At 40.0% G+C, this 26,910-nt stretch overlaps 1 protein-coding gene across 4 annotated transcripts in view; it reads right to left on the bottom strand.

The window, feature by feature from the left end:
* tcf12 (transcription factor 12) overlaps positions 1–26,910 on the bottom strand; it is a 190,871-nt gene that overhangs the window by 36,946 nt on the left and 127,015 nt on the right. The window contains exon 1 of one of the 4 annotated variants that reach the window (XM_036584375.1): positions 6,842–7,059. The exons of the other annotated variants lie outside the window; for them this stretch is intronic. Within the exon in view, the coding sequence (XP_036440268.1) occupies positions 6,842–6,910 (69 nt within the window). The 5' untranslated portion in view covers positions 6,911–7,059. Of the gene's footprint in view, positions 1–6,841; positions 7,060–26,910 lie in introns of those variants that run through there. 4 annotated transcript variants of the gene reach the window in all.

The following is a 26,910-nucleotide window of genomic DNA, read 5'->3' as shown; positions in this document are numbered from 1 at the left end:
GCCGAAAGACAGAGTCTCTCTCATTATCCATCATTACGCGGGACAGCCGTAACTCAGTCCAGCCACAACATCAGCGTCCTCTCTGTTCACTTGCTGCACAAGGGGCTGATTGCATCTCCATGTTAGTGAAAACCAATCAGCATAACATGAACCAGATGGGCAAGGTGACTCTATCGGCCAAGCTGGAGCATTTGGCTCGATGTGTTTCAAGCTGAGAGAGAGAGAGACCTGCCGTTCAATTTGACGTTGTGGAAGACGTCTCAACCAACGCGCGTCATCAGCAGTGGCAGAGACGGAACTTGAATTATCTCAAATGAAACCCTGGTGTCCTCCTTTTGACTGGACCAGAAAAAAAGACCGGCTGGTACAATGGGGCTGCAAAAACAAAAGTTCTCTTTACTGCTCTATGATCTTCATAAAGGCCTCTTTCAACAGGACCAACTTTCAGACCAGAAAAACACCAGCCAACAAATTACAGCTGCAAAAATGAGTAAATTAGCAGTCAATCATGTGAATTATGGAAAAAAGGTGGCAGGTTGTTAACTTAAAAACAGAAGTTCTCTCTGTGAGGTTCATAAAGGCCTCTTTCCATAGAACATACAAGGACCTGCAAAAATGAGTTGATTAGTATTTGACAATGTTTATTACAGAAAAAGCTGTGTTTACTTGAATACAAAAGGGCTTTATAATGCTCTAGAGAGCCATATAAGTGCTCAGCAATGCTCTGTAAAGTTAAAAAATGCCTGTTTTTGGTGGGAAATCAGAAAAAAGGCTGGCCAGCAGATTAGAGCTGCAATAATCTGTTAACTAGTTGTCAGTGGTTTTGGTTATGAAAAAACTCATCACTTACTTGGTCAACCCGAAACCAAAACTGACCTTTTTCACCTTGTTAGCTCATGTATCTTATCATATTGAACACTATTAAAGCTATTAATTATATACACACCATTTATCAACCAATAATACACCTCACTCTCTCACCTCAACCCCATCATCAAGAGAAAACACTCAGCTAGTTTAGAGATGATACTGTGTTCCACTTTGAAAAAAACGGCAAAATAGGAAAAAAAATTATTATTTCTCTTGATTCACGTTGACTTTTCAACAAAAAGTTATAATACTCATATGATCCATAGTAATGGATGAATTGTAATACATTACAAGAAGTACAGGGGGTGATATGGCTTCTGTTGTTTTGCTGCACCATAAAAGACGAGCAGAAATCGCTTGTTGCACAGAAGAAACCAAACCAGTTTCAAATAACAGCTGACACGTTGGTTGATTACAGAAATAATTGTCACTTGCGGTATTACACTCAAACTCACTGGCACGTAAATACCTCCAGCCCTCGTGCATCATCTGCATCTAAAGCCCAAGACAGCTTATCCAGCAGGACGTGGCTGGGTACCTTGCTGAGGCGGCACTAACGGAGCCATGTGATTGGCTGTCAGCGTCAGCAGGCCCATGCGGGTTTTGCGTGCTCTCACACATGTGGCCCGGGCCGGTGGAAGTCCCCTGGTGGTGTAACGTTGGGACGGTTTTGGGGCTTTGACTCGCCCTCAGGGCTCAATGGGCAGCATATGGCTGAGGATAATGCTAATTGCCCTCTTTAGCCTGAGCTAACCAGCCGAGCCGTTAATAAACCACCCCGAAACACCGGGCGCCCCACATTGGCACCACCAGGAGAGATGGAGAGAGTGGAGGAGAAAAGAGAGGGAAAGGAAGAGGGAGGGATAGAGGGTGGGTGTGTTCCCTTTGACCAGGACATTAATTAAAGGCCTGTCAATCTCACTGTGCACTCTGATCTAGACACATGAGACATTTGAGGCTTTTTTCAAAAATCACTTTGATCACATGATCACTTTACCCCCAAACCACTGAGCCAGAGAGTATAAATTATTCTGGCATCACAGCTGAACAATTATTTTCAGGGTGGTTTTAATAACAGTAATAACCGGCAAGGACTGTGTTCTGACATATTGGTGCCGTTTCTTTCGTCGAGTAGTTTTCCAAGTGTGTCAGTGTGATGTAGTAAGTTGGAGTAAATGGGGCTGGGTGGGGGGGCCGGGGGCGTATAACTTCATCTTCATCGCTCCTCTCAGCCGTCACACCTTCCTTTGATCTCCGCCCGACACCCATCACAACAACACATGGAAAAACCATTAAATTGTCAACATGTGGATAAACCCAGTGACAGTGGTTAAAAGAGAGGAGAGGAAAGGAGTGGAGGGGGTGAAAAAAAACAATCCATCCTCTTAAAAATAAATGATTATTGAAGGAAAGAACCAGGCCAATGCAGCAGAGAGAGAGAGAGAAAAACACGGAAAAGCTTGCAGCCGCAGGGCTGCAAGTGACAACAGAATATCCTGCCTGTGCACGTCACTTGTTTGGAATCAAACCGAAGCCCGAGGGCTTTCCTTTTCAACTCCCATCTCGCACACTTTAGCGAGGCGAAAAGGCACGCTGCACACTCACAATGAGCCCCTATTGTAGAGCCTGACATGACACGCCACACTTTTAAAGCCATGTTCTCCAACAACGACAAAACTTTCAAGCTGCGGAGCTTCAAAAGGCTCCGTGCCCAACAGGTGCAGACGTGAACCTCTCCTTTCAGACCAGAAACAGAGCAGCAGATACATTAAGGCTTGGTTGATATGTTAGGGCTGCGAATGGTCGACAACATGAGCTGCAGAAAAAGTTGATTTCTTGTTTACTTAAAGGGGAATTCTGTTGATTTTTTTTTAAATTTAATTTGCATATTGTCACTGTGGGAACAAAACTTTTTAGTGTTTTTTATGTGTCAACACAATTTTAAAGTGTCATCTGCTGTTCATGTTGTGTCAAAATTTCATGATGAACAGACCAGTAAAAATGGTTTAAAATGACTTACAATACAACCTTGTTCCATTAACTTACACTGAAAGTTAGAAAAGTTCTTGCCTTCTCCTGTAAAGTTACTTTTTCAGAGATATGAGGTTTTGTTCTCACAGCGACGACATGTTAACCGGTTAATTAATCACTCCATTACAGAAAGAGGGGAATTTTAGAATTTAGTCTGAATCATTTCCAAGTCTGCCTCCAGTCTTGCTCTGTCTACAAGCACGGACTTGACTTCTTCCAAAGAAGGTGGCCAAAACTGGGTCCAGACAGAACACTGTGATTAAAGTATGTTTGTAGCAGACACCGTTGTTTTTTTCCTTCCTTATTTGCTCAACAATGTTCCATTTAAAACAGGCAACAGGCTGAGAAAATTCTGAAGAAATAAATTTGGGTATAATTTTCATGAAAGCTTTTTACTAAAATAAGAAATGGAACAACGCAGGACAGCAGAAGGACTCCATCCACGCTGCAAATCCAAACATGTGACTGAAGCTTTTCACACGTCATAAATGAGCCAAATCAAAGCAAAGCTGCATGTGCTACAAGGCCATAAAATTATTATGAACAGCTTGATGTTCAAACAATTCAATGCAACTCTTTTTATTTCTGCTGTTGCCCATTCAGCACAGCATTTACACGAAAACAAAAAGAAATACATAAAAAAATACACTATATGAATATGATCAGAAAAAAAAACAATATACCAGGAATAAAACTACAAACAGGGAAACTTTATTGGGAATTCACCGACTGTTTCGGATTATAAAGTTAAACTCTGACCCAGGCTGCCCACATGCTCCTCATTTTCTCTCTTTATTTCAACTTTGCAATATGAGCCTGGAAATACTTAATATAAAAAGATCAAAGTGAGCTTTGTGGTGCAGGAACAAAGCGGCCGGTCGTAATGGGCTCCGAGCTCACGGCACTCTGGACTCTGTCAGAAGGCCTAAAGGTGACTCGCTCAACGCTGAGAGCACAACCAGCAGAAACAACAGCTTTAAAGATAGAAAAACGCTGCTACTCTGCCTGGCTTGTTAAAAGCTGCACAAGTGACCTGAATAATACATGAAATCCTAAATAAATTAATTAATAAGCGAAGAGGGAAAGAGTTCATTCTTAAATTCAGCAAACAGATGGAGAATATCCTCCTGGGGGTGAGGGGTGGGGGGGGGTGAGAGAGAGCGAGAGAGAGTGAGAGAGCGAGAGAGAGCAAGACTGACTTTGATGGGAACTTTTCTTCTTTCAGCTGAAGTCGAGAGTTTAGTCTACTTTGTCTGGAGCAAAACAGCTCACACTGAAGTAAGAGTGGAGAAGTTCACTCTCTCTTTCACGTATAACTATCTTTCTACTTCTCTCTCACTCTCGTTCCCTCTCACCTGCGGTTGTCTTGATGTCAGAACTTGATACCGATACTAAGTGTAGTGTCACAGCACTCGACACCACACCACACTACGGCAAAAAATGTTAAACACTCATCGGTGTCGGAATACCACGTTTACTGGACTGAACACTTTTACAGCTTCGTTAACATCTGATGTTTTAATTTAAATATGCTAATGAGCATCTCCACCCATCTGAGTCAAATTAGCATGCGCAGTTTCGTCTGCCTATAGACTCTTGGCTTTCTCTTCGGAAAAAAAAACAACGAAAACAGTGCCACAAATGGTTCTCTGAACAATCGCACAGAAGAACCATCTTAGCTTCCTAAAGAATCATGTTTGTAGATGAATGAGTGTGAAGAATCTTCTAAAGGTTCTTTAACAGCTTGAAGGTTCTTAGACCTTACACAAAGAATCTTTACTATATGTAAGTCCATTCTCACCTACACAGCTGCTCTTTCTCTCTCTAAACCACAAACACTCCCTCACTCTCCTCAGCTCAGTCCAGCTATCACTGTGCATCCTCACATTGACCTTCAAACTGTATTTATAGGACACATATGTAAGCACATATACATAACGATAATAATAAAGTCTCACATCACTATATATACAGTCATATAAAAAGTTTCAATACTCCTGGTCAAATTATATGCTCTGTAACTTTAATATAGCATATAAATTCTGCTGATTTTAGTGCACATTATCTATTTCTCTGCCGAATTTAACATGTTAGAAAAATAAAACGTAATGTATAACCTTTTGTACATCATATTTTGTTTTATTTTCTTCCCCAATATGTTAAATTTAGCATTTAATGTTGTTTCACTTTTGCATATGACTGTATATACATACATTTATGTATTTTCTAAGCATTTTCTAACCCTAACCTTAACCTCAACCTCAGTAACCAACCATAAACTGTTTTGCTCTTTCATTAAAAAAGGTTTTGTAAAAAAATCACTTTAAACTCAATACTACGTCTTATTTCTCCCTGCAGATCATGCCTGTTTGTCTCTCCTACAAAGTCCCAAAAACGTACGAAAACAAGTGCACATGCACAGAAAATAAAGTTTTCAGAGGAGTGTAGAAATCAAAGGCAGTGCATGGTGGAGGTGGAGGAGACCCATCAAGCTCCCTGTAGAGTGAAGAATGCCTGACTGATTAAAAACAGATGGAATAACAGCAAACGCTGCTGCTCCGAGCTCCATCGGCAAACAGGAAAATCTAGCCTCAACGCACAGCCTCTTTCACTTAATCACTCCCAGACTCGCACTTGTTATTATTGCAAGCAAGGATCAGCGGAACAGCCATTCACAACCGACACTGCAAACCCTACACTACATCTACACCCACTGTCGGCCTGACAGAGGTCAACAGAACCACAGAGTGAATGAAGAGAGGACAGCACTGAAGTCCTGCTGCTGTCGTGAAGAGTAACTTTACAAATGAAGGAAAAAATATTGTTAAAATTTAATGTTAATGCAACTAGAACTTAATGTAAGTAACTTTGGGCCATTTTTGCAGGCCCATTCATTATAAAACATGGACAAAAACGGGTAGAAAATAAATAAATAAATAAATAAACAGACAGACAGACAGACAGACAGAAGGGGTGGGACGATATGGCTAAAATATAATATCACGATACTTGAAGACAGTTTTCAAGATACAAGACACGCATCATGATATTCTGACACAGACCCAAAGTACCACTAATGTAAAAATTTAAAAGCTGAATTTTTATTTCAACATTTCAGAAATATTTGCACTTAAACTAACTGCAAATATTTAGACTAATTAGACTAATCAGTCTCTTTTTATGCAGTTTTTACCCAGCGGTTTTTAGGCTATTAAATGTCCAGGCGTACAGAAAAACTGTGATCACAACAGCAATCAAATATTGTCCTATTTTCCACCACAAGCAACAAGGTCATGATATAATAACAGGGAAGGCAAAACGACAAAAACACAATACATTTTCATCATACACAATATTGAGCTATTCTGAGGATTGATAAATTGGACAAATATGAAACTGTAGCGGCACATTTAATAAATACAATCAAAAACTATGCATACAGTGACTTCTATTAAATGTTTTGCACACTGAGCTGCACTAAATCCAATTAAAACAGGCTCTCTTAGTAAAAAACCATGCAGATGAGCACGATAATGCTCAGAAAAGTGGCGTGAAAACGATAAATATCATATCGTCGACTCCTATATGACAGTAGTGATTTGTGGCAAAATCTAACTCTTTTTCTGAGTGCTCAATAAGTTCGGACATTAAAAAAAAAACACAGGTCATTCAGCGCTCAAAACTTTATTAGACTCAATACAGACGTACCAAAAAATCCCCCTGACACTTTGGCTTGCTTTTCAGCGTGACCCTGCTCATTCTGATGTAATGGAAACATGTCAGAAAACCAGCAGAGAGAGAGAACGACACTTCTTGCTCACTGCTAACTTCAAGTTCAGAACACAGCGTAACTCCAACTCCAACCCTGACAGCCTTTCTCGAGTGTGAAAAAGATGTTTATACAAATAAAAAAAAAGAAAAAAAAAGAAAAAGCACTCACCGACTTCCCATTGTAGTAATACATCAGAGAGTTGCTGCCCATTCCAGGCACTGGGTAAGCGCAATACATGATAACGGCTTCAGTAAGACTGAGCAACACTCAGCAAGTGCAGCGTCTCAGTGCAACGATCCAGACGTCCCTTTCCTACACATACATCCAGCCGGTCGGAGAGAGAGAGACTAATTCCTTCAGTTCTGGCCGCTACACATGGATCTACTCACACAGACCTTATGCAAAACAGGGCTAAACCATTTCAGCCTGCGGTTGGGGGGGTGGCTTAGGGCCGGAGGGGGAGGGGCTTAAGCCTCATAAGTGCTGAGGCAAAAGGAGTGGAGGGAAAAGGAGAGAGAAGGAGGGGGAGGGGGGAAAAGAGGGAGGGGTGTGTGGGAGAAAGAGCACGGTTACAAAAAAAAAGATAAAGAGAGGGGGGAGGGATAGAAAACAAACGGGTGAGTGGATTTAGTCGTACTTACAAAAGAGGAGTGAAAACTGTTGATTTATTAGACGGGAGGGGAATCACTGGAACTGGAACTAATACTGATTTTATTCACCGGGCGAGCAGGTTAACTCTTAGAGGTAAATGGAAAACGAAACTACACGGAAGGAGAACGCATGAAACCTCAGATACAGGTTTTAAGGTTTTAATCCTGAGCCGATTAATCTTTTGTTTACGCACTTTTTTTTTTTGCTTATAGAGAGGCTGGATTGAGGGATGAGACTTCCTGAGTAATTCAGACAGAGCAAGGACGATTAACATCCACAAAACCAGGGATTTCACTCAGCACAAAATACAACAAATAATAATGACAATTTCTGTGGCTTTTAAAATCACAGGTTCACTTTTAAATTACATACATATTATTAAAGATCTATATTTATTTAATTTCTTTAATTCACAATAAAAAAAAAACAGTATATACAAGCTACATCTTTTTCAATATCAGGAGAAAAAAAGCTGAAATGTTCACTCTTGTCTTTATTACAGCTTCCATTCTTTTCAGGAGACTCACTTTCAGTGTTTCAAACAAATCTGTAGGGATATTTTTCCACATCTTTAATGTTCAGATGTAGACGTTGCTTATAATCCCATTTAGTGATGATGAGGTCTGGACTCCTGAGGGACTCTGGAGAGCTGGACATCCTTTCAGACCCATAGCGCTGAGTCGTCTTCTCACAGTGGAAGGATGGACAGAAACACCTGTGGATGTTTTCAGATCTGAAGCAGCTTGATTTTCTCCTCTCTCTCAAGGATGAAAGCTTTAAGTGCTGTTTATCTGATGGGGGCAGTTTTGGTGTCTCACAGGTCTTCCAGGTGGTTGTTAGGAGTTCCATTTTCTCTCGAGCTTTTAACCATTTTTTAAAACACCCATTTTGGCAACTCCCCACATATTTTACTTTGTCGTTCTTCTTTCTCTGTATGCAAATTATTGTCTTAGATGTGATCTTTAACTAAACTCTAACTTTTGTGTACACACATTATTGTGTGTGTGTGTATGCGCATAATAAATGATACAATATTAACAAAAAATGGCGGTGTTGGTGTTGCTGGTCTTGTTGATTTTGGTGTTGTTGGTATTGTTGGTGTTGCTGGTCCTGTTAGTGTTGTTTGTGGTGGTGTTGTTTGAGCGGGCCTCCTGCAGTGCAGTCTCGGACAGAGAGCTGTTGAACGCATCCAACAGCTGCAAAGGAGCCAAGCCTGACGTCAAACACAACACCATGATCCATTTCCTCACTCACTCACACCTCCTGCTTGCTCTCTCTCTCACTAACCGGTCCCCAAACCCCCTTGAGGGCCTCCAGGCCACAGCCTGGGGGGGGGGCCCCAAAACAACAGTTGGAGGGAGGGAGGGAGAGAGAGAGAGAGAGAGAGAGAGAGAGAGTTTAAAAAGTAGAGGGAAGGAAAAAGACAAAAAAAAATGAATGAGTTAAGCATAAAGACAATGAAAGAGAGGAAGAGCTAAAAAAACAACAGTAAGAGAGAAAGAGTGAGTAAGAGTGAGAGAAAGAGAGGTATAGAGAAAAAAGAAAGGAAGATTAAAGAAAGAGCAAGAAAAAAAGGAATGACAAAGAGAAGTAATAAAGAGGAGAGAGGAAAGACAGAAAAAGAGCAAGAGGGAGAGTAAAAGAGGGAGAAAGAGAAAGAGGAAAAAGAGTAAGAGAAAGTAAAAAGATCAAGAGAGTATGAGAGACAGAAAAAAAGGTAGAGAGAGTAAGAGAGTGAGAGAGAAAGGATAGAGAGAGAAAAAATATAAGAGAAAGAGAGAGAGAGAGAGAAGAAAAGGAGAGAAAGAGAGGAAAAAAGATTGAGAGCAAAGAGAGAGAGAGAGAGAGACATAAGAAAAATAGAGAAAGAGAGAAAAAGATGAAATGAGAAAGCAAAGAAAAAGAGATAGAGAGAAAACATGAAGAGAGAGAGGGGGAAAAGAGAGAAAAAAGACAGAGAGAGAGAGAGAGAGAGAGAGAGAGAGAGAGAGAGAGAGAGAGTTAAAATGTAGAGGGAAGGAAAAAGACAAAAATGAATGAAATAAGCATAAAGACAATGACAGAGAGGAAGAGCTAAAACAACTTCAGAGTCTGAAAAAAAGGGTTAGTAAAAAGAAAGAGGGACTAAAAGACAGAGAGAAAGGGGTGAGGAAGAGAGGAGGAAGAAACAGAAGATTAAGAAAGAACAAGAGAGCGAGAGAGAGAAGGATAGAGAGAAAAGAAAGAGAAAGATGAAGGAGAGAAAGCAAGAAAAAAGCAAGAGGGTGAGCAAAAGAGGGTGAGAAAGAGGAAAAAAACAGAGTAAGAGAAAGTAAAAACAGAAGAGACCAAGAGAGTATGAGAGAGAGGGAGAGAGAAAGAGAGAAAGGGTAGAACGAGTAAGAGCATGAGAGAGAAAGGATAGAGAAAGAATGAATGAGAGAGAGAGAAAGAGAGAGAGAGAGAGAAAAAAGATGAACAGAGAGCGCAAAGAAAAAGAGAGAAGAGAGAGAAAAAAATGAAAAGAGAGCGAAGAAAGAGAGAGAGAAGAAAAAGAGAAAGAGAGAGAGGAAAAAGAGAAAAATGATGAGTGAAGAAAGCGAGAGAGAGAAAAAGAGAGAAAGAGAGCAAAAAAGATGAGAGCAAAGAAAGAGAGAGAGAAAGAAAGAGAGAGAAAACGAGAGAGAGGAAAAAGAGAAAGAGAGGAAAAAAGATGAAGAGAGAGCAAAGGAAGTGAGAGAAAGCGAGAGAGGAAAAAGAGAAAGCAATAAAGACAGAGAGCAAAGACAGAAAGAGCAAAGAAAGAGAGAGAAAGAGAGAGAGTGAGAAAAAGAGAGAGAAACAGAGTGAGAGAGAAAGAGAGTGAGAGAGAAAAAGAGTGAGAGAAAGAGAAAGAGAGAGAGAGAGAGAGAGAGCTCGTGCTGTGGTGACGTTACAGCTTACTTTACTTTCATGTGTGACTGCAGGCCTGCTGGTCCAATCGCTGCCCCCTAGACCCCTTCACAACATCACTGTTACGGAGAGATGAAAGCCACCCCTCCCACCCTCGGAAAACGATACTTTATTATGCTTTTCCCTCTAATTCTATTATTATTTATTCCTCTTTCTTCTCAGAGCGAGACTCTTTCAAACCGTTCCAAGGCAGTGAAATCGACAGGCTGGTACCGTTTTAAAATCTGGAGCTGTTTCAAGTTGATGCTTTGAGGGAGAGAGCCCATGATAGAAAGTGTGTTTGAAGCCTCCAAAAACCAAGTCCAGATAAAGAATGCACCACGGAGAAGAAAAGAAAACGAAAAAAAGGGAAAAAAATATCAAAAGAGACAATAAAAGAAGGAAAACAAAGAGACGGGCTCATCATAAGCAAAAGCAAATTGTGGACATATGTCTATAGAGCTCACAGTGTATAGTTAAGCTTTGTTCTCAGACGGGTGAAGAGGAAGTTTTTGCACACGAGGAACTTTGTGTGATGGGGCCGTTCTGTTCCAGCACAAACACAGTCAAAACACAGCAGCCATGCTGAATTAAAACTATGCCAGCCGACGTTTAATGAGACCGATATGCTGCAGAAGTCAAGGGCCACGGCTCAGTCGACCGCCAGTGAATATCTACACTAAATTTATACAAAAAGACTTGCAAATGTTTGAACATCTCTGGTGAAATATTTGGTTGATTATCTAAGTCAGGGGTCGGCAACCTGAATGTTAAGAAGAGCCATTTTGTCCTTTCAACGAAAATCAAACCACCTTGGGAGTCACAACATCTTGGCTGTAAATGTGTCTCAGTATGTCCTAGTATACGCTAAAAAAATAATATACATGAAAATGCAGACTTACTCTGCTCTGCTTTAAGCTTTAGTTCAGCTATAGCTGCTTTTCTCACATCTCCAGCAGGAAACTTTTTCACAAATATAGAACAGTTTCTTCTAAAATGTCTCTCAACGTTCGACTTTTTACGAGGCTGAAATCAGCTTCTCATTCGCCAGCTTCTTGTTCGAATTTTCCATTCCACCTTAAATGGTAGACGCCAGAATGTAACTGCTGCACCACTTGAGGTGGAACGGGAAAATTCGAACAAGAAGCTGGAGAACGAGGAGCTGACTTCAACTTCACGACCTTTTTAGTGTTTGACAGTTTCTCGTTGCAGATCAAACATATCAGGAAACCAGCTGGAGTGATTATAAATGCAAATAAGCCCATTTGAGCTTTGTTTTACTGCAAAGGAGGATTATTTTATTTTTACCTAAAAACCGAATTCTGCTGTGGAGCCGCAACAGGACGGTAGAAGTGCCGACCCCATGCTCTAAGCGAAAATACATCAACACATCCTCTACAGGGGGCACACATTTTCCTGCAAACTTTAGCATACAATTCCTATTTATTTATTGTGTTTAACATATTGGGATAAAAAAATAAATGGACTCACAAAACACATTTCTAGTACATTCTATTAGTCAAAATCACAACATAATATAAATTAGCTATTTAAGTTGCGAAGCTTCAGAGCAAGACTAAAGGGGAAAACTTCAAACATGTTTGGCTGATCAACCACTTTTTGACTAAGAGGAAAACTGCGCCTGTTACCATACAAACACCGGTAGGCTGTACTACTGTAAATAAGACCCAGCTGAGTCTGAGACATGGAGGGAGATGGTGATTATGATCAGTCTGAACTTAACTGCAAATGGGCCAAGCTTTCAGCTCCAGGCCAGACACTCACTCACCTGTTCCTGGAAGGCCACGCTAATCACCACTCTCTAGAGCCTTTCTTTTTTTCTCTCGCTCCCTTTTTAAAGAAGCAGACTGACCAAATGCTTTAACGTTGTCCAACTGATGGATGTTCACTTTCATTTATGGCTGACAATGTTATTGTCTTCTGACTGACTGTATTAGTACTAGTAGAAGCAATAATATTCATTATTATTATTATCACCACACTTACAAGATAAGCTAATCGGAAAGCTAAAACACAATTAAAACATACCCAGCATCACTAATTCCCACAAAAAATGGCTAATTCATAGACTAGCTGTGTCTCACAAAGCTATTCTACATTTTTCCATTATTTCTCTCTGTGTGTGTAGCTGGGCTCATACAGTTACTCCAGACTTGCTACTCAGCTGCATAAACACTCCTATAACAGCACGGCTGCCAAAGGGGATCCTGAGACATCCTCCCCACCAGACAGGACAACCACACTGACCAATCAATGCACATTCACAGTCACAATCACACACTTGTGTTTATACAGTGTCAGAAGGTGGGGTCATACACATGTACACAGATATATATGTAAGTACCCATATGTGATAACAACATGTCCCACATCTATTATATATGTATATATATATGTAATCTACATTTTATAATAATGTCCCATATGTATTATACTTACACACGTGTAAGTATCTAAATGTAACAATAATCATATGTCCTATATGCATTATATTCATACTGCCACTCTCTGATATCTTGCATCAAAAAAAAAGCAAAAAATATTAACTTTCAATATAAATCTGTGTAACAAGATTTTATTCGAAGTCATTTTGGGCCATTTCTGTTGGTCCATTTATCATCAAAGTTCGATAACGTTAGCACAAAGGGCAGCTGGAGACTGAATTTTGTAAGAAAATAATAACTAGTTCATCACGATATTTTATTTTATTATATATATAGATAAATACAGATTTAGTCATTTTTATATATGTATAAAGTAATTCTGGACCATTTCTATTTGTCTATGCATTGTGAAATTTTAACACAACACAAAGAGTATCTGCAGTTTTTGATATATAATTGAGATACAAGTTTTTTGTGCATAATTGACAATATGCAAGCACACTTATGTGATCATTTGTCTTATATGTATTACATGTACGTAAGTATCTATATGTAATAACAATGACTATTAACTTTCTAAGCCTACACATGATCCAATTCTAACCTCTGTAACGGTAATGGTTTTGCTCTTTCAGTTCTAAAAAACAATAAAGCACAAAGCCTCTGTAAGAACCACTTTTCCAAAGACCTTTACCGAAATCTGATCCCTCTTACCATTATTTGTTTACTTTAATGCTGTTCATTAGGCTGCTCTGGGGGAAGCTCTATCAATGGCCTTCCTCTGAGGCTGAGAGCACTTCCTCTGAGTTTGGCCTTGATGAATGATCTGCTGCAGGCAAACAGGGAGGGGACGGGCCTGAATAGATATATTATGCACCCAAACAAGAGCCTTATGTAAGGTTAACATTGTTACGCCACTTCAATCAAACTAACATGCTGTCACAGTCATATCAAAACACCATAACTCCATTATTTCAGCTTTTATTTCATATTTTATATTTACGCCATTCGAAAATGACAGTTACCCTTTACATTGTGTGAACAGTGTGAGATGAATGGACCAACAGAAATGCGACAAAATGATTTCTTGTTAGACTAACGCACAAGTTTAGAATGCTCTTCCTTTTAAGTTACTTTTCTGAGATATAAAGTTCTGTTACAACAACCAGGACAGGGTGACGAGACACTTCTGTACGTAGCAGGCCAAATTGTCTAATTGTGTTTCACCTTCAGTGTGCCAAACCTGCCGCAGCCGATCCAATCAAAACAGGCCGCCAATGCGTCTCACCCAGTTACCCAGCGTCCACCCTGTTTCGGAGTAAAGCACCACACCTGCCTGCTGCCTTCTGACCTACAACTGCTGCGTGTGAGGCTCACGTGTGGCAGGAATCAGGCCAGGTAATCTTACCCAGCCCCGCTCACGCCAGCTCTCCTTTACGCACATCACAGCTTAAGCTAATCACACCTGACTGTTGACAGGGAAGGCTTTCAGTAGGCCAGAATCAGCGACAAAGCGCTACACACCTACACTGACTCAGACAGACATGCGTGAGTACACATACAAAGGTTTGTTTTACACAATGTCAGGACACAGTTATACACATCCCATTTGTACCACATATACAGAACAGTGCAACAGTCAGGAACCACCCTTCTTTTATTTACTTTCCAGTCAAAACAGCCATTAAGTACAAGCTATTCATTTTTCAGGAGGTATTCCTGAGGAGATTAGATGTAAGATAATCCACTTGCACAAGGAAGGACAAAGTCAAAGAGAAATAAGAGCTTTGAAAACTAGCATTCAAAAAATGATTAAAAGTTACAGAGAAAATGGGACCCCTAACAACCATGCAAGACCTGGTAGACACCAAAACTGCCTCCATCAGATAAACAGAACTTAAAGCTCTCATCTTTGAGAGAGAGGAGAAAATCAAACTGCTTCAGATCTGAAAACATTCACAGGTGTTTCTGTCCATCCTTCCACTGTGAGAAGACGACTCAGCGCTGTGGGTCTGAAAGGATGTGTAGCTGTCAAGAAGCCTCAGTGAGAAAAGGAGACGGACACATCAAACAAAGAAGCTGAACAATGGACTGACCACCCCGGAGTCCAGACCTCAACATCACTGAATGTGTTTGGGGCTATTTGGATTGTGGGAAGCAGAAAATGTGACCAACTTCTAAGACTGAACTTTGGAAGTGTGGCTGCAGATTTCTTTAAAAAACTGAAAGTGAGTCTCCTGGTAAGAACGGAAGCTGTAATAGAGAAATGAGTGGAAACACAAACCACTGAAAAAATCTGATATTATATTTACATAGTGAGGATTTGTTTTCTACTTTTTTTTCCTGATGCCTATAGTTCATAATTCTGTCCCACTTGTATTATATATAAAGCAGCTAAGTATATCACTGCTGTCGGAACAAAACCTTGTATCTTCATTTTTCAGTTTTTGACATAATCTGAAAATTCCTGTTGCCCTTTACATTGTGTGTCAATTTCATGATGAATGGATGAAAAGAAATGGCCCAAAATTACGTGGAAAGATGTCTGGTTCCATTGACTTACATTAAAAGTAAAGCATGTTTTTTGTTTCTCCTGTAAAGTTACCATTTTGGAGATATGAGGTTTTGTTCCGACAGCAGGGATATGTAATATGTCCCGTATGTGTCCAATGTAAGTACCTTTCTTTATTTTTTGTATATTAATTTATCTGTATTTTATTTAGGAGTTTATAAAAAATAAAACACACACCAGACGCATACAGCCTTCTACATAAATAATTTACAACTGGATGGAATGTGAGTAATGAGTCTAATCTCATCCTCTCTGTTCTTTCAACTGGTCTTTCCCCCCTCGCTCTCTCTCTCTGGTAGATGAAAGCAGCGTGCGTCTGGGCTGTTTGTCAGCTCCATTATCTGGCCTTCTCTTGTCAGTGGTAAATTTCAGCAGCCCAAACACAGATAAACAGCGAAGCTCCCAGAGGTGAGCGTGTTTCTGCCCAGGATCAGAGCCAGTCAAACGAGGGGCATCTATCTAATCACTTATCTGATGAGCTCATCTCCCTCTAGACTGTGTGTGTATATCTATGTGTGTGTGCATGTCCTTCAGACACACTCAAACCCATGCAAAAACTGACCCAGAGCGCTGCCCTCTGGTGGAGGGATTACGACCTGTTGACATTATGACCCTCACCCAGAGTTAGGATCAACAGTGACGACTGCCTGGCTCAGAAAAATTCAAGCCAGCTTGTAGCGATATGGGTGGTATGATGACGTGACACTGTTATCATGACAAAAACATCAAAATAAGTTGGGTACACTGTGAGTACGATCAGTACTTCCACTTTACTGACCAACTACATGTTTCATTAAAGGGGATTATCACAATTTTTTTACATTTCTGCAAAATTAAAATATTAAGATGCAAATTCATCAAGAGTGGTTTGATGTGAAATGTGTCACTTTTGAATCAAAGTGGTGGTGACAGGAATCACACTGCTAAGCATTTAATGCCTCTAAAAGCTCCCTCACAGAAAATTACTACATAAAATGAATACAAATATGTTACCTGATGGCTGAAACATTATTTTGCAACAGTTCTGAAATAAGGTTTATTCCTAAAACATATCTATTTTTATTCCATTCATTGTGGAGAAGCACATGCAGGGCAGCGCAAGGCAAAGAAAACTCGTTTCTTGAGATTTAATACCATTTTACCATCATCAGCATCACAATATACACACTCAAAGTGTAGGTTTGAGTTTTAATGATACAAAGAAGCTAAAACAGCATAACTAGAGTAACAAGTAAAACGGCTATATCTGCGTTGCAGAAGTGATCCCTGGCTTAGAAGGGGTTCACAAGTGACTTAGCTTGTTAGGTTTGAGCTTTGATGATATCAGGAACCCAGTACAGCATAACTAGCCCTGCTTAACTGGATGTAGTGAAGCACACTACGTGAAACTCCCACAAACTTCAGATAACTGAAGACAAATCACTTAATCATGTGAAGAACTATTTATACCTTTACATGGTTCTTTGAGTTGTCATGGTTCTATATCTAACCACTGCCTTTACTAAAAAACACTGAAGAACCACATTTTTCAGGATGTTTTTAAAATGTAAGGTGACAAGTATCGAGAACACCATGAAAATATCAAGTATTGCGATGCTATATTTTTGCCATATTGCTCACCCTAATTTGTAGCCTCTTGAAAATCCCTTCCAAAAAGAACACAAGCAATTTAAACAGCAGGGCCTCTCCTGCAGTCATGCTGCGGGACTCAATGTGCCGATTTCAACATACATACAGCTAGATGTAGATGTGGTAAAGCTTCTGGTGGGAAATACACTCCTTCAGACAGAAATGTACAACCAAAAACACACAGCACTGATGAAGCACAAAAGAAAAAGAAGAACAGAGATTTTTTAGAGAACAAAGAGCAGTGGCCACATGAAAGAAGCACATCAAACCTCAATCTCTGGAGTTATTCTTACAGAGCTTTAGTGGGCCGTTTTATCCCAAGGCATGTCCATCTCCACGGGGCCTGCTCTGCCAGGTCCTGACCCTGCATTAGCGGCCCGGCTTCAAAGAAAGCGAATCCAAACAGAAAAACATACACAGCGCGGCCGCCTGCACATGCTGCTGCCGCCTGTAGATGGCTGTCTAGTCAAAAATCCAGCTAAGTACTTCTGAGAGGAGTTGCAGTCAATCCTGTTCAGGAAGTACACATTCACTGACACACACACACATAGATATCCTCTGAGTGTCACTGGTTGCCGTGTTGGTTGCCGGGTCTTAGCTCCCACCTTCCTCTCATCCGGGTGGCATTTCATGCTCAAACATGAGTCTGAGTAACAGTGGGCAATATGGCAAAAATGTAGCATCAAGACCCCTGAAAACATGTACATGTACATGTATACCAAATTGGTTAAAACTCAAAACATTTACGACTTTTGACCGACTTTAAATTAAAATCCTTGCTTTGAGTGACTCTGAATTACATTTATTTTATTTAAACAAATAATTGAGCATTCTGTTTTATCACTACCATAACAATCATAACACTCTCAAAACTTTACCAGATATTTCAGGAGTGACAATTTTGAGCTTAACTCAAAAACCCTATCCAGTGACTACATGACCATAACACAGCCTTGAACAGTTAAAATCATAATAGTTTTCATTAAAACACAGTAAGTTTATTTAACTGATGAAAATATGTGCTTCTGAAGTGACAATTCCTAATGTTCCACACTGATCTTCAGACTTTGGGACACATTCACTCTCAATCAAAGAGATCTAACTGCTCACCATGTGGCCATGAGGGACAAGGAAGCAGTTTCACTTCCTTCTCTATGTGTCTAAATGAAGGGGCGTGGCTAAGATAAGACTCTACCTATGGACAAACACTTTGTGAAGTTTTTTTTTCGTTAAAAAATATAACTCATGACAAATCTAAATCTTTCAACTTCAGAAATAAAAACATTTTAAAAGCAACATGTAAAAAGATTAAGAATTCATTTCACAAGTGTAAATTTAGGGGTTAGGGTTCGGGACTGCCACCTTCCAGTAGAAAGTACCTTAAAAATAATGATTTTGTAAGTTTTTAGCTTATTACTATGTCGAATATTGTATTGGGTTTAATAGATCATAACATAATCCTTGTAAATATCTAAGGTCTGAATACTTTTATAGCTTTTAGCATAGTTTTTATTTTTACTGTGGGACTGTAGTTTGAACTAATCTGGCAGAATGGTCCACATATACTTCATAATACTGATCTTTTTCCTGTGGTTTTGGAACAAGTCAGAATGAACAAAATGCACCAGTGAAACAGCAGTGATCTACTTATAAACAGGGCTATGGAATCTATGAGCACTCTTAACAAAAAGGGTTCTATGAAGAGTCAAAAAGAGATTCTTTGTCTTGTAACAATAAACCATGTTACATCAATAAGAGTACCTGGGCAAGACTCCAAACGCTACATTCGTCTACCTCAGTAACATAATTAGATCTGTAAATCGCTCTGGATAAGATCTAGATCAGTTGCAATTCTTACATAATCGCCTGATCACTATCGTTTGAGCTGATCTCATGATTTATCTAGCCTGCAGTTACTTTTCTTCATTTCTTAGCTTCCACAATCATGTTTTTACATCACAACAAATAGAAATTAATTAGGTGCATTTTATCAGTTGAAGCAAATGTATGTAAATACAAGAAACTAAAAAACACATCTACCGAGACACTTTATGGGTCTTATGAAAATAACAACACCGCTAACTTCTGACTGGTGCTATAACATCTTTAGAGGGCAGCGTTGAGTGATGTTTGTTTTTTCGAGCTTGAGCTGTTTCTGTTATCAGTTGGGAGACAGTTTTGACAGCTAGAGAGCAAGATAGCTGGTCACTTTAGGTTAGTACTTTAACAGTGGAATACAACTGAAAAAAGACATTGTTAACTACAACTATTTACATGGCAATTAATTAACTGACTATTCAATCAATCCTCTGCTAAAATGTCATGACTGTGATAAAAGCGTCTTCCAAACTCCATAAATGTAAATAGTGGAACCGTTTTTGAAGCTACACAGCAGTGGCTCTCAAACCAGTCCCCAGGGACCCCAAATGGCCCAGATTTTTGTTCCAAACCAACTCGCAACAGCAAAAAAGTGTGATTTGAGAATGACTGCTTTACATCACTTTTTTAAAATGGTTCTTTAAATAAACATATACAACAGTTTCTCCATCATAGAGAAGAACCATTTAGCCATGCAAAGAACCATTAAAACATTGAAATGGTTCTTCGACTTGCCATGGTTCTATAAAACCACTATCTTTACTAAAGAACTCTTGAAGAACTTTTTATAAGTGTTATAATAAAAACTAAGAAACAGACAACATTTAATAATAAAAACTAAGCAATAAAGGAGCAATAGGAGGAAAAAAAAATCAAACAACTGGCACAAAATAGATAAAAAAAATAAGATGATGTAACAGGCTGAGGTCCAATCAGCTACTTGTTATTATACAGTAACTCTACATTGGTTGTTGTTGTTTACAGGCTCTCTATAACTGGTCTTTTTTATGAGACGCTGTTGTTCAGTGTTGTTATAGAAGTACTGACCATACCCACCATGTACTCAGAAAAACGTATCGTGATGTAATTTATCACCATAATCAATAACCCATCGTCATATCGTCCGGCCCTACTTCTGAGTGATATGTCAAATGGGAATGACAATCTTCTTTGTCATTCACAGCCAGGGTTCTCGCTTGCAAAAAGTCCCCGAAGGAACTTGATCGCCCCCTCCGCTCCGCCTCTGCTCTCTCTCTCTCTTTCTCACTCTCCCGCTCTCGCTCCTCTCCTCCGGCCCATCGTAACCGTGCTGGCTCAGGCGCTGTCACATCAACCCGTCACGCCCGTGACAAGGGCGCTTAAAAAAAGCCTGGCTATTTACACAGCAGCTATGGCCTCACAGTCATGCATGAATATCCCACAAGAAAATGTCTCTCGCCCACAGCCATGGGGCAGCCTCTCTATCTCTCCCTCTCTCTGTTACAGAGCGCCTGTCAGGCAGACAGAGAAGACAGACAGGCCGGGTCCTTCAGCACAGGTGTCCAAACAGCTGCCCGACAGCGCCGCAGCAGCCGCTGCTGCTGACTGACTAACCGCAGCACACATTTGCTGCCATTCTCTCCTATTAGCAGCCTCTCTACACACAGACCTGATTTTGCACCGCCACTATGCTAGCATACTCAATGAATCAGAAACCATAACTCATTATCATTCCTTATCGTCACAGATATCCAAGCAAAACATGTCAATGGTCTCTGAAGCCAAATGGGAACAACACGACTTCCAAGACCTCTGAATCACTGTACTGCTCACCCTGCACCACATGTATTGCTTGCGACCTGTTGTTGGTCGACACAGTGGAACGCACCCTAACCGAGCAAACGCAGACAAGACTCACACACTAGACAAAGCACTCTTGACGACGACATCCTTCCGTCTCATGGAAATAAATGTGAGTGTCTATCATGTGCCGAATTGGAGCTTGAGCAACAAGCGGTAGATATCGTTTCTGGACCAATTTGTATAATAAAATGTATTTGAATCATTTTCAAACGCAGCAACTTTAAACAAAACACTTCAAAACCTTTCAAAGGACAGCTGGTGTTTCAGATCGTGTTTGAGCAGATACTTTGCAGATGGCAGGTTTGCATCCAAAATGCCTTTTTACGCTTCCTTTTTTAATATATTTTTATATTCTTATATTTATTGAAGTATTTGTACATTCAAGTCAAATTATCTCTAATATAAAACATCAGCTCAGAATATTATTGTAAAATGTACAACTATCCCTTACTTTACAGATGCAAAATCACGAAACAGTGTGATTCACTTTGAAAATGAATAAAAGAAAAAAAAAATAATAATAATAATAATGCTGTTGATATAGATAGATAGATAGATAGATAGACAGATAGATAGATAGATAGATAGATAGATAGGGAGGGACAGAGAGATATATACATAAGTAGAGATAGATGGATAGATAGATAGATAGATAGATAGATAGATAGATTTATGTATTTAACATATTCACATGTGGAATGTCACGGTGCCGACACATTTTAGTGTGACGTTGTGCTAAAAGTGGTTTTCTCTGAACTATTTGTTAAAAAAAAATGATGACGTAACCTACAGAACTTCGTTAGAGTTTACCAATGGCTAAATGGTTTAAACTGTCCAAATACTTTTTGGGGCCACTGTGGCAAACAACATTGTGCGACACTGTGCGAATGAGTGGGGTTTCAAGCCAGATTTGTTATGGGATTGGATCATTTTCCTCCAATATCAGCCTTTTCTGTTGATATTTGTCTGAAAATGATACTTGATACTAAATCGGCGCTCGATTAATATTATCTCGATTAATATTACTTTTTTCCTGGCCATTGGTGCTGGTGATATGGCCAAAAATCAGAATAAGTGTTAGAGGCTGAGCAAGAGGCACTATGCTTTGATGGAAGTTTCCAGGAAAACAAAAATTTTGCCTTTTAAATGATATGACGAATAAGTCCAGGGACACCAACTCCGGGCAGTTATTTCCACTCATATAAGAGCAGAGATGCATTAATTCTGAGGGATAGTTATTAAGTTTTCTATCCTGATTCCCATGGATAGTACTAAATCTAAGGTATGGTTGCAGCGGTGTGTAGGCCCCATCACTTTTTGAGTACAGCCCATAGCAGAAGTGCTTCAAAAGCTATTTTAAAGGGTCTTAAGTGTTCTCAAAATGAATGTTAAAATCTCCTACTATCAGAGCTTTATCCGCAGAGATAGCTATTCTCGTAAGAATCTCTGCAAACTCTTCAAGAAACTCAGAGTAAGGGCCCGGGCGACGATAGATTGTAGTTAATACAAAGTTATTCGATTTAGAGGCAGGACAGGGGCTGGCGACTTTAAGACTCAGGACTTCAAAGGAGTTTGCTTCATGGCCTGTAATTTGAGTGATGCCTATGTTTGCATTATAGATCGTAGCTAGACCACCACCTCGACCACTGATACACGGGTTGTGATAAAATGAAACCTGGCGTAGATTCGTTTAGAGCTAAATATTCACCCAGTTTGACCCACGTCTCTGTGAGACACAGCGCATTAAGTTGCATATCAGTTATTATTTCATTTACAATCACTGCTTTGGGTGCCAGGGATCGTATATTGAGTAGGCCAAGTTTAATGCGAGAGCTGCTGGCGCTGCTACTACTACTACTTGTCTTGGTTCCTCTCAAGGTTTCTTCCTCTTGCTCTTAGGGAGTTTTTCCTTGGCACTGTCGCCACTGGCGAAGCTCATGGGGTCTTGGACCCCGATTTTTCTGTAAAGCTGCTTTGTGACAACACCTGTTGTAAAAAGCACTATATAAATAAACTTTGACTTTGATTTAAGTTCAGGCTCCCGTCTACTCCAATGGAGAGAGACCAGAACCTAACGCTTCAAAGTTGACTACCTACTCTACTACCTAAAAATGCTTAAGTGGATTTTTGTTGTTGACGTGTGCTCTATGACGTTCGTATGATGCACAGTCATTCCACCAGACTGCAATACACTACAGGAAGTGTAGGGGCGATATAGCTTCTATTGATTCTTTGCATCATAAAGAAACTGCTTGTTGCACAAATTACAGAACTTAGGTGATGGTTGTAGCATGTGGAGAGAAACTAAAGAAGGAACAGAGGACTCAATTAATTAAAAAAGAATCTATATTTAAACCAATTACAGAAGTTATTAACAGATGCAGCCGGAAATATGTTTAATACTCAACAACTTATCCAGTAAGAAGTTAATGTACTCATTCTTATGGATTACTAGATGCCACTACCAGCTCCACAGGAGATTCTGAAGCAACACATGAAAGGGTTAAAACGTGTTCACCTCCCCCCACCCTTTACATGACCCAAACAGGGTTATAAACATTTGTGCATTCTCAATCTGCCGCTGCATCTTCCTGATAGGCTTTACATCTTAAAATACGGCCTCGGCTCTCGAGCGCAGCGCGGATGTTATTCCATAAATATTTGCATTCATACAGAAACGCCACGCCGCCCCTTACAAAACCTGGATGGCGGCTAAAATGTAAATGGTTAAGGTATTTTTAGGTGAGCTAGGAAGGGGTGGTGTAAGTGCGGGGAGGGGAGGGATAAATAAGAGTGCATTCCCTGTGGAGGGAATAATGATGGGACGCATTGTGTTCATTTTGTTTATCAAGCAGCTATTCAGGCCTCTAGTGGGGCCCTGGTGCTTACACAAGCAAAAAGCTTTCTCAGGCATCCGCAGCTGCATTCCCGCCGTACAGGTACCCTGCAGACTGCGCTCGCGCATGCACACTCGCACACACAGCTGCCCCGGCAACCCAGCATGGCTCTGCAGGTGCGCCTGCTCGGCAGCGCCTTCAAACAGCCAGATTCCTTCTGCATCAGAGGACACTTCAAATACAGGCTGGAAGCTCACCACACCACTACTCGCAGCTCTCCAACTCTCCCCATAACATCTTCACAAGCTCTTAAAAGCAGCTCGCTCACTGTCTTGGCAACGCCTTCGGGCAGTTATTTCCACTCATATAAGATCAGGCTCCTGTCTACTCGAATGGAGAGAGACCGATAAACCCACAACCTAATGCTTCAAAGACGTTTTTGAAATTGTTGGAAAAATCTGACAAAAACGGCATTAACAATTTGTGGTCTCTGGCTGAAGTAGGAGAGAGCGATATCACTATCATGATAAATGATCTACCCATTGAGATTAGATCGGCCACTTCGGGAACAAAATCTCACGAAACAGCTACAGACATTTTTACAAACTTCTGTGTTTTGGCCTAGTTTTTATTATTGCTATTCTTTTTTATTATTTCCATTATTGATGCTGTTTATTCTCATTTTATTACTGTATTCTATTATCCTTTTACCATTAATAACAGTTGATTGTTTTATTGTTTTAGGTTTCTTCTAGTATGTAATTTTACCATATTTTTGACACTGAGCGAAAGGTGCTTTACTAATATAGCTCCTTCATCGTCATCTTATTATTATCATTATTCCCTGAATACATCATTGCTAAAAAAGACCAATTATAAAACAAAGAGCATTTATAAGGGTTCAGACCACTACAGAAACCTTGAGTATCGTCCAATTCTGACACAATATTTTCTTTTAAAACCTACTAAGCTTTAAAACTATATTTTATAGATTTTTATACCACATTGAAACTACTTAAACACTCTCCCTGCAATTTACTTTACTTAGCAATTCTCTACTGTTTCTGGACAGATTTGTGAAAGAATTGGATTCATTCTTTCTGCTCAAGTTTTTGTTTCTTCTTTAACACTGTGAAACATATATCATGAAAATTTCAAGTACTATGATGTTACATTTTGGCCATATCAACCAACCTTACACTGGGTATTTTTGTTATTGTTTCCCAGGCTGTTTCTGCTCCTACACATAGGTACGCATGTGTCTTCACAACAACTGGGTTTATTTCTGCAGTTCTGTGAACTCTCTTTCCACCAATAATGCAATTTCTGAAAGCTGCTGTTGTGTTTATTTTGATAAAGAACGTAGTAAAGAAAGTGATCTACCAAAATTGTTTGGTAGAAATTTTGGTAAAAATTTGTTGTTGTATCCAACAAGAAAGGAAGCCTTGTGAATCTTTTAAACAGTGATAGAAAACACGTTAGCATACAGAAAGCTCTGGGGCCGTATTATAGAAAATTCTTATCGTTTCGTCTTAAAATCTGACAGGTCAAGATAAGATTTTCACAAATTCGTATTACATAAGCAAATCTTATCCTAATTTTAGAATTTTATATTATCTTACAGCATCTTATCTCAAGTTAAGAAGTCGACAACCAACCGCTGTGTCTGTTACCTAGCAACCGACCATACAGGCACAGCTGAAATGTAAACATGTAATCAAGTTAGCGTTAGTTAGTCAGACAGCTAACGTTAGCTGCCATTACTGGTGTAAAGAAAGTCAAATAAAACGAAAGCGTGTTAAACTGAAAGTTAAGAATATTGTTTCAGAGCTTCGTGCTGTGTATCAGAGCGTTGCCGCTCCACGGTTTCAGTCTCCATTTCCCAAACGCTTTAGCTGAGTGCACAAACGTTATTCCTCCTAATAAACAGACACACGATCAGCTCTGTCTCCTCATTATTCACCACCATCACTGCAATATTTTATCTGAGGAGTTTTCATCAACAATAACACACAAAGGTAGTAAGGTGGAGATCGAGTCTGCAGTGTCTGGGGCTTTTAAACACTGTAAGACTAAAAAGAAAAAACTCAAGACAAAACACCGTTTTTTAGTGTAGAAAAATGTAACGTCATTGTGCTACTTATAGTGAACTGTGCTGCCTGACACTGCATAAAACAATAGAAACAGATGATTAAACAGAAGTTAAGACACTCTGGGGTTTATCTAAAAGTTAAGAAAATATTTAGGACATTTTGGCAACTTAGTATGTTTCTGTAATACCGTTTTCTTATCTGGAAATAATTTAAGATTATAGACTTAAGAACTGTTGTTCTGTAATGGCTTCTGTCCTAACTTCAGTCTTAACTGAAGTTGCCATGATAACAAAGCAGATCTCAGACTTAAGTAGATCTCAGACTTTACTTTGCTGCTGCCAATGGCGGCATGCACGCGTCTTAATCAAACGAGGGTTCATTTGGTGAAGTGAAGCGGCTTAATTAAAAACCTTGTTTGAAAGCTTAGTAGTTTTTAAAACAAAGAAAATAGACTCGGCATTGGCATCAACTGCAGGTTTCAATATCAGTATCAGTAAAGAGTGATAAAAGTGGTATAGTGCCATCTTTATTCACACCTCTACCTCACACATCTCCATCTGTCTGTACCTCTATACTCTCCACATAACATCTTCACTCGCATCTCTCTACCCTCCAAACCCCCACCCAGCTCTTGTGAAAGTGAGAATATGGCAAGCCCCACTGTCTTATCACCATCGAGTAGAGAGCCACACAGTGCTGCTGTATTTTATCCCACTGCCATGTCACTGCTTTGCCCCGTTCTGAATTGGGCTGCTTTGAGTTATGAGTCACACAAGTGCACCTGCGCCCATGTGTTAAGCACTGACAAATAAAAGCCTAACGTCCATTTACACAACAAAGAGATGTACCCCGCAAGGCAACCAATCTCTACCCCCCACCCACCACCACACCCCCCTGCCTTCTTTACCCACTTATTCACTTGCATAAGCAGCGAAAATGCTGCATGCTCTCCCATGATGCCCTGTACTCGCTCTCAATTCCGCATGAACCAGTATTCAAACACAAATTTTGCGGAGACAGAAAAAAAAGAACACACAAACTCCTTTTATGTCCCACAGACGACTCCATATTTAATTTTTTTCCCTAAGCGGGGCGATGTTGCGGCAGGCGTTTTTATCGAAGCCTCCCTAAAGCAAATCCCACCGTCATCAAAGCACCTTTTTGTTCTAGAAGGGAAAGAATCCCCTCTACAAAAGCGCAGGGATTCTCCGACAAACTCAGTTGCTTTAGAAGAAATCTTCGCTAGTACCAGCTCCAGAGACTTTTAAGGCCGGGGCTTTAACTCCGGCTTCCTCACAATCAGCAGCTGACTGCGTGATTGATGCATATTAATGAGGCGGGTGGGCGTGAGGCGGGCCGGTGCAGGCGGACGCAAGCTGAGGCTCCGCACTTCCTCTGCATCCTTAATGGCCGCCGCTCC

Source organism: Colossoma macropomum, unplaced genomic scaffold, assembly GCF_904425465.1.
Source record: "Colossoma macropomum unplaced genomic scaffold, Colossoma_macropomum, whole genome shotgun sequence".
Lineage (NCBI taxonomy): Eukaryota > Metazoa > Chordata > Actinopteri > Characiformes > Serrasalmidae > Colossoma > Colossoma macropomum.
The sequence above is the reverse complement of the archived record's forward strand: the minus strand, read 5'-3'. Positions and strand labels throughout refer to the sequence as shown.